Genomic DNA, 9,818 nt, shown 5'->3' with positions numbered 1-9,818 from the left:
ATATACCAAATAAACAAATACATGTAAGACCATCAGATGCTCCATGGATGACTAGTACAGTAAGAAGCCACATTAGAAAACAAAAACGCATTTACAGAAAAGCAAAACAAACACAGTCTTTACATCATTGGCAAAAATTCCGACAACTTAGAAATGAAACTATTTTATCAATTCGCGAAGCTAAATCAAATTATTATTGCAAATTATCGGATAAACTCAAAAGAGGATCATTATCGTCTAAAGACTGGTGGAAAACGTTAAAATCATTTATATCATCACAACAAATAACACCAATTCCCCCATTACAAAATCCAGAAACACTCGAACTAAACTTTACAGATGAAAACAAAGCAAATTTATTAAAACGACTATTTTATTAAACAAACACTCATTGAAGATTCAAATAAGCATGTACCTGATCTTGGCTCCATCAATGACAACAACTTCACTATCTGAAATTACACTATCTGAAACTGAAACAGAAAATGTCCTAAGATCATTAAAATTTGAAAAAGCATCCGGTCCTGATGGTATCAGTAATAGAATTCTACGCGAAGCGTCACATGAACTCTCTCAACCTCTTTGTGATTTGTTTAATGCCTCACTTCTTCGTCGTAAAGTACCATCGACATGGAAAGTAGGCTCATGTATCTGCAATTTTTAAAAAAGGTGACTCCTCTCTTCCAAATAATTACCGCCCTATCTCTCTTCTTAATACAATGGAAAAAGTTTTTGAGCGGCTAATATTCAAAACATCTTTTCAACCATCTCCAAGCTAACAACTTTCTTACTCCTGTTCAATCTGGCTTTATTCCTGGCGACTCTACTGTTAATCAACTTGTTTTTTATCTATGATACACTGTGCAAAGCACTTGACAATGGTCAAGAAGTTCGGGTTATTTTCTTTGATATCAGTAAAGCATTCGATAAAGTCTGGCATAAAGGTTTACTTTCAAAACTCAAATATGCAGGTGTTTCGGCAGCCTCCTCGAATGGTTTTACTAACTATCTCACTAATAGGCGTCAACGTGTAGTTTATATCTAATTCAAAATCATCTTGGGGTACTCTTTCAGCTGGAGTACCACAAGGTTCTATTCTTGGCCCTCTGCTATTCCTTATTTTCATAAAATGATATTGTTCTAGATCTCCAATCATCTGTCAACATTTTTTGCTGATGATACAAGTCTCTATATTATTATAGAAAATCCACTAGTCGCAGCTCAACAGTTACAAACAGATATACAGACAATCACAAGTCATTATGGGCAGACAAGTGGCTTGTCACATTCAACCCATCAAAGTCAGAATCACTCATTGTATCTAGGAAACAAAACGCAAACCACCCTTCTTTATATATGCTCAATCAAAAAATATACCAGAAGTTAACAATCATAAACACCTAGGAATTATTCTCTCTATTAACTGTAATTTGGCATTCACACATTGAATATATAACCGAAAAGGGCTTGGAAGCGCGTCAATATAATGCGAAGTTGAAATATTCTTTGGACAGAAAATCTCTTGAGATAATTTACACTTCATTCATTCGTCCTATTCTTGAATTACGCAGACGTCATTTGGGGAAATGCTTTTCAATATGAACTCGAAAGCTTAGATAAGATTCAGAATGAATGTGCTAGGATCGCTTTCAGGTGCGACAAGATTATTTCTATCGAATACCTTATTCAAGAACTTAATTGGGAAACATTAGAACAAAGACGGTATAATCACAGATTAATTCTGTTTTATAAAATGCATAACAATTTGACTCCGACTTTCTCTCTTCCTTAATTCCTGATCAAACTAATTACAAGGTATAATTTACGTAACTCTGATAATACTGCTGGAATATATGCGCGATCTTCTTTATACTACAACTCCTTTCTTCCCTCTACTATACGCGATTGGAACAACTTACCAACCGAAGTTCGGAACTTACCAACACTTTCAAGAACTTCTTAACACGTAACAGGAAACGCACACCAAAATACTACTATTCTGGTAACAGAAAATTACAGGTTCTCCATACACGTCTTCGCACAAAATGCAGATCTTTAAATTATCATCTTTTTCTAAGAAACATATCACCCTCACCTTTATGTGAATGTGGTCAAGTCGAAAGCAACTATCACTTCTTCTTTGAATGTTATCGCTACAACTTGTACCGAAATGAATTATTTACTAATATTCAAGCTTTTGATATCAATCTCGATATTCTTCTCTTTGGAAACCCTGGCCTATCAGATGATGATAATTCAACCATATTCTCTAACGTGCAGTCTTTTATAGCAAAAACTAAAAGATTCCTTTAACGATTTAACACATAACAAATAATTATGAGACTCTCTTTCACCTTTTTCTCTTTTGAATTACTACTTCTTTCATACTCCATATATATTTGTTTCTATTATACGTTTGGTAATATATATTTTTCTCAGAAAATTTTACATCACCAGTTCGACACCGATATATTTAACAACTAAACGGAGAAGAATTCTATAAGACCTAGTCTTTCGTTCTAATCCTGAATATTGTCAAATTTTGTATGTGTATATATTTCAAATGTTATTATGTAAATATTCTGAGAATAAATATGTTTAAACTAATTTAAATTTGCATTTTGATATTTATACTTATAGACTATAATGTCTGGATTTTTTATACTGGTATTTCAAAATAGCTTATATTATGTCTTATTACATGCTGAGCTATAGCTATGTTCAAATGGATTCTACTAGATCTATTAATAAATAGAAATTTGTGAGTTCATAAATAGAAAATTGCATAATGACCTTTACAGATGCTATATTGAATGAAAAAGTGAGAACTTGGATTTCCAAGAGATAACATTGTGGCTATCCACTAGAAATATTTGTTGCTGTTTTTATTTTTTTTTGTTAACTCGGGCTAGCCTGTGCATATTAACCTGTGCATATTGATCGTGGTTTTCCACTAAGAATGTAACATTAATTCATAAAATGAAACATTTTGTTGAGTTTCGTTCCAACTCAAGTGGGACTCTTGTAAGCGCGTAATAAGTTTTGGGATCACTTATATTGTTTTAATATTCACTTTATGGAATAGAGTAAAAATAGAGGGATAGGTGATGTTATGCTGTACATTTTTCATATGATTCTTTCGGTGCTTTTCGTAAAATTATTATATTTTCTTAATTATGTTAGGAAAAGTTTGTTAATTTTTGAAATTCAGAAAGACGTATTATATACTAAATTATCAATTAGCCAAACCGCTGACATGTTTATTGCAATTTACGAGCCTCGCACATTTATGTTAATTGCGTCACATGTATGACAATATGATTATTATCATTAATTTTATCTTAGACATTTATTTATAGTTTTCTTATCTGATTATCTGTTTGACTTAAAGAAAGGAATTAAAAGACCGCTGACTTTTGACATCTGGGGTGTTAATCATTCTTAATCGAACCATTTTGATTGGTCAAATCGATAATTTGATAATGCATTTTCATTGGTTAATAATTATGCCCACCTTCGAAGAGGAGGGGGTACATTGTTTTGCTAATGTCTGTCTGTCTGTCCGTCGGTCTGTCGGTCTGTCTGTCCGTCGGTAGTCCATATGGTTTCCGCTGATTATCTTGACAACTATTTATCACAAAGTCTTCATATTTCATATAATGATTGGTCAGATATAGTAGATGACCCCAAGAGATTTTGGGTTCACTAGACTAAAGGTCAAGGTCACAGGGACTTTCAATGGTAATATGATTTTCAATTATTATCTTGGTTACTATTTAACAAAAAGTTTTCATATTCAGATATAGCTTGGTCATTGTTATTAAATGACCCCTATTGATTTTGGGTCACCAGGTCAAAAGTCAAGGTCACAGGGTCTTTGAATGGTACTATGACTGCAGCTCATTATCTTGAAAGATAATTATGACAAAGTCTTCATATTTTATTGTGATTGGTCATAACCAACAGATGATCTGTATTGCTTTTGGGGTCACTAGATCAAAGGTCAAGGTTTCAGGAACCTTGAATGTCAGAATGGTTTCCGCTGATTATCTTGAAAACTATTTATCACAAAGTCTTCATATTTCACATACTGATTGGTCGTTACTAGTAAGTGACCCCTATTGATGTTTGGGTCACTAGGTCAAAGGTCAAGGTCAGAGTTTCTTGAAAGTTATTATGGTTTCCGCTCATTATCTTTAAAGTTATTATCACAAAGTCTTCATATTTCTTATATTGATTGGTCATAACTATAAGATGACCCCTATTGATTTTGGGTCTCAAATTCAAAGGTCTAGGTCACAGGGGCCTTAAATGTTTCATTATCTTGAAAACTATTTATCACAAAATCTTCATTATTTGTCTTTTTTTCTATAATTGAACACTTCCATGTACCCATTTGTGTCAAATATCTCTTACAAAATTACCAATAATGTGAGTCAAGGGCTATGTGTCGTTCGACATTTCTTGTTTCGTGTTTAATGGTCATTTATTTTCATTGGTTCATTACTGAACCTTGGTTACAATTATTTTTGTATTGATAAAATAGAAAAGAACTTTTTAGAAGAACGATTCAGACTGTCAGAGACACTTAACATGTATATTTAGTTGTTAAGTTTTAGACGATAGTGCCGCAGTTTTCTGTGGTAAATTTTGATATAAATATAATTGTATATTTCAAACGGTTGAAATTGTTGTTATAAAGTAGAAGAAAAATGTATTATAAAAACAGAAAAAATGGACTTACTGAGTTTGAAATAAAGTTATTATACGTAAACGGAGTAATTATACAACGCAGGAAATTATAACACAGACCGTCGAAAGAATATTATGGAGATTATACCTCCCCTCGTCCCCACCCAACCCGAAGAACCCACACACTTAACCGTGTGTAAAAAATATAGTATAAACTGCTCACCATCAAGTGCTCCAGAAACTAGAGTTTAAGCAAAATACAATACAAATAACACATGTTAAAGAAACGTAAGTATATTTTTAAAATTACATTTGTATGAATATTGAAGAATCATTTATCATAATACAAATTTCAAGATTGTATTCAATAGATACGAATCTGGAGGCGCGACGCTTTAAAGTGACATGTAATTAAAGCACCTAATTCCATCCGATAATCACGCACCGCTCAGTTTTTTTTACTGTACAAGTAGCTCAAAGAAGCTTGAATTAATGTGTTAATCTGTTTGTCAACACATACCCGAAGTTATGTGAATGATATTTATTATATGCATTTGACATGAATTTTATTCAACGTAGTGCATATATAGATTATAAACTATGTTTGAATATAATAAACGATACGATCGCTTCTGTTATGTTTTTGAAACAGTGTGCTGTCCAATATGAATGTAGTCTTATTTCTTGATCGATCACTGTTGCATCGTTTATTGCAAATTTACAATGTACTACAATACAATTTGTACATTAATGATATAACGCCTTTTTGTATATAATAACCCCACTAAAAGATCGCAGCTTATTATGTTAATACCAATAGATTAACGGACAGAATAACAGTTATATGCTGTCCCAGAATTTGTGATATGCTTTGCTTGGTGTCAATATGACGTGAAAAAGTGTAGTTTTTCTTTCTAGATTACTGTCGTGATAAATATCAACAGTAATTTTCTGGTGTCACATTTGCAGTTAATAAAATCATTCTCATCTTAATTATATTTTCATTTACTGAAGGACTTAAAACGAATCAAAATCTGACATTTAGTCTTGTCACTCATATTACTTAAGTTTAACGTTTTATCAACCATATGTTCGTTTGGTATTTGATTTAATGGCTTATTGTTATAATGCATAATTATGTTCATGGTGTATAAAAAAGCTGACTATGATTGAAATACCATACAGATCATCCCAGTTTTATCTTATAAAGCGCTATCCTTGTTGATCTTGTTTTTCGTATTTAATACACATTTGGCAACATGTCTTTAGTTTTAAATTGCTTATGAAACATATTTTAATCAACCACCACCGCTCCTGTAAAATGTTAAACAATATTTCAGTATCATGAATATCTATCATTTAGAACGTGTGGTCTCAGTAGGCAACGTGTACTCATTGGAGGAGCTAAAAATCATATGTGCTTTGACAATTTACTACAGCCAGATTTTTTTACACCGATAGGTAATTTGTTGTATTATAAACATCATTCCATAATATTCATTGATGAAATTTAAAAAAAATGTTTATTAAAAAGAGCTGTAAAATGTTCAGTGGCATTTCTAACCGATCTTTTAATTCAATTTAATTGAGAAATAGAAATTTGGGTAAATATTCTCCGTCGTCCTAAGGGAGCGTGCTTGATATTTTCGACCAAAAGTTAAGTGTAAGGATTTGAATGAATGAATGAATGAATGAATGAATTTTGTTCATTAATTAATTCATTGTTTTAATTTACAATTCACCAACTAGTTGTTAAATCTAGTCAATAAATTGTCATTATTAGTTAATAAGCCTGAAAGGTCTCTGGCCAGAATATGTATTTTGATATGTATTTAAAAGACAAGAGTTGGTTTACAGAATTTGTTGGATCCAAACTTGGTATGAAATAATTCACCGTAAAATAGTATTATACAACGTATAAGATCAAAATAGGCAACGTTGGTATGCTGCGTGTATCTAGAAAATTAGAAGTTTATAATGAAATTAGAAATGATTTTTTGTTATGAAAAATTTCTTAGTATTATATATATTAGATACAATGTTCAGCTTATCTATAGATAAGCTATAGAGGAAAGTCGCTTTAAAAATATTAATAACCTTAATGACTTCTTCTTCACTTATCATTAAACAAATGAAACAGCTTTCTGTTAAGAATTTTCTCTCCTTTTTTGTTCTCAAATAATATCAATTTGAAAACAAGAATGCATTTGTGAAAAATGCTATGCCACCGCATTAATATAACAATAGTAAACCTTTTAGTTACTATACAATAAAACTGTTTGTAGGAATTGGGATGTGTAATGATCATTCAGTTTTTGTTTTATTTCTGGAATTGCAAATACATGTATATATTTATATATTTATATATTGTAGGTGTAATCAATGAAGACGAAAGTGATATCATTAAAAGTAACAAGGAAATTGTAATGATATTGTTGGACTGTATCAGGGAAGGGATGAAAGATAAAATGCGAGAATGTAGAGGATGGTCCTGTCATGAATCTGTTTTCAGTAAGTTCGTTTATAATCGAAGTAAAATTTTAGTACACAATCGAATTCTTTCGTATCTTTGTGACTCATCCAGAGGAGCGGTATTTCGGTTTCATGAGGACTTTTTAACAATAAAAATAGATAAAAAAGTCCGAGAAAACGTAAAATGTTGTTTATTGAGGATATCGGATTAAGTGGAGATCCTGATATCCGTAATTGCACTGTAGTGCTTGGTGATTATGTTGAGTACATAAAGAAAAAAATAGGCATTTTTCCAAATGTAAACTATTATTGACGATTGACGATATTTTAAGTTGATTTGCTTAAACAGTTGGAATAAGACTAAAACTTTACTTTCATTTTCAGTCCATAGAAGCATTAAATCGTGTGTATGTGTGTGTGTGTGTGTGTGTGTGCGTGTGTGCGTGTGCGTGTGCGTGTGTGTGTGTGTGTGTGCGTGCGTATGCGTTTGTCGTGCAAGTGTGTGTGTGTGTGTGTTGACCAGTTTGCCTAACATTGGTGAATATTTTTTTTTTGGTGTGCGCGCGCGTGTGTACGTGCGTGTGTGTGTGCGCGTGTGGTCAAGCAAGCTATATGGAGAGTTTTTCTGCAATATTAAGATGGAGGCTTAGTTTTTATTTTCACCCTTATTAACTATTAAATATTGCATTAAAGCTCTCTGCCAATTCAGCACAAACCAGATAGTGCATGGCAAGTTAAATTCGGGTGAGGCCATTACGATGAAATTTTCCGATTAACAAGGCTGACTGGCATGTAAAATTTATCAAGAAATCATCTTAGTTTCTTAAAAAGAGATTCCTGAATTTAAAAACGAAAAACGTGTTTTTACTTAATTTATGAAACAGATATTAAAATACCTGTGAAAGTCATTTCCTTCATATTACTTTCAACCTCCAAAACTTTAATATTTTGGGCCTGTTAAACATAATTGGACTATTAAATATGACCAACTACTATTCCCAATCCCTTGTGGTTTTCAACTAAATGATTCTTTTACTGTAAAGGTATAATAAAGAGAAAAGTACTGTAGCATATGTTGAAACAGAATTATTTGAAAATTATGTATAGTTTTAGTAAACAATTTTGAAGGGAAAAATGAAAGTGATATGGGGAAGATGTTCTAGACAGGACACGGAGGAAAGCTGCTTAATTTCTTTAACGTGTAGTTTAACTGAAAGTAAAACAAACACTGCAAATAACATGAATAAATACACTTGTAATTGGTCCATATACTTTTTTATACCAGTTGTCAAGTTACTGACAAGAAATGACACTAATACAAAGACCTTGGTAGATCTTGGAGTCCTGGAATTACTTGTTGAGATGGCCAGAACTGGCGATGAAGGCGAACAGTATGGTAAGTTTTGTTATAGGTAGAAAAGAATGGTTAAGATTTTGAAAAAATTGAAATCACTTGTATTTAGTGTAATACATCTGACTCTCGAAATGCCGAACTTGACGAGACCTTGGAAAAAATCAAGTAAACGAAATGTTGAGATAACATATTTAAGCCATAGTTAAGATTTGGCTCAGACAGAAACTGTACATGACTTGCCTTTCACTGCTGTAGGTTTGAGCTGCCTCACATTCGGAATCCTCGTGTGGTGTGATAAAGCTATCCAGCCTACTTACGGAACATCAGAGACATCAGACAAACAAAAAACAAACAAAAAAAAAAACAAACAAACAAAACAAAAAAAAAAAAGAACAAAACAATAACGCCTCAACTTCAATAATTACACAGATAATGACTTTTTTTACATTTTTTCATAATATATTGCTATCTTTTTAATTAAGAATGCCTCTGATGACTTTTATAGAGAGTGTTTCTGCGCTATGGGCGTTGTGTTTTGACGAAGATAACCAGTTACTCATCACAGGAAAACCGGAGCTTGGGGTTGTTGATGTTCTCGTTGATTTGAAATCGTCGAAAAATGAGAAAATAAAGAACGCATGCAACGGTGCATTGTGGACACTTAGAGATGCATTAAAGAAAACAGTTGTTGAAAACTACAAGAAAATAGGTAAGGTCATGTATTTATGTTTTGCAGTTATATATATTAATACTGCCAAGTTAATAGTAAAAACTATGCCAAGAGGTTGATTACATTATCCGTATATGAAAGCAAAATCTTAAATGATATTAATGAATGGGTGACAGTTTTTAGGCAATCAAAAGTTGCTGAAAGCCCCTTTCTCAGGTTTGATAAAAAAAACAAAAGAACTTAAAGACTCATTAAGCTTAAATAATTGAAACATTTTCAATTTTCAAAATCATGATGTCCTGTAACAGTTTTTTAAATGTCACTATTTGACCAAACAGCTTAGCCACCCTTTTCTTCCTTTCGGTTTTTGCGAATGATAAAAATATCGAATATTTTGTATGGAAGACGAAAAGACCACTTTGTTTAAATTTTGCTCTCTTCATCAAATGTATTTCAAATTCCATACTAAAATATTCAGAAGATTAACATCTGAAATATTCTAAATCAATGATTACAGCATAGTAAAACACAATTTGCACTTTCTACAGAAAAGAAAAAAATATTTCTGAGTTTCAATTTGCCTTAAAAGATATCCTACTCTTGACCGTATTAATTACTGATAAGCCCGAG

The 9,818-nt window shown here is 32.0% G+C and overlaps 1 protein-coding gene across 1 annotated transcript; it reads left to right on the top strand.

Moving 5' to 3' along the window:
• Positions 1–409: 409 nt before the first annotated feature.
• LOC132736486 (uncharacterized) lies at positions 410–9,227 on the top strand (the record flags this gene model as incomplete). Its single annotated transcript, XM_060723625.1, has 5 exons — positions 410–637; positions 1,145–1,301; positions 7,066–7,203; positions 8,450–8,560; positions 9,024–9,227. Coding segments are annotated over exons 1-5 (838 nt in total), but the record flags the coding sequence as incomplete, so codon positions are not given.
• Positions 9,228–9,818: the final 591 nt, after the last annotated feature.

Source organism: Ruditapes philippinarum, unplaced genomic scaffold (genome assembly GCF_026571515.1).
Source record: "Ruditapes philippinarum isolate M1 unplaced genomic scaffold, ASM2657151v2 ctg6657_1_1_1_1, whole genome shotgun sequence".
Taxonomy (NCBI): Eukaryota; Metazoa; Mollusca; class Bivalvia; order Venerida; family Veneridae; genus Ruditapes; species Ruditapes philippinarum.
The sequence above is the reverse complement of the archived record's forward strand: the minus strand, read 5'-3'. Positions and strand labels throughout refer to the sequence as shown.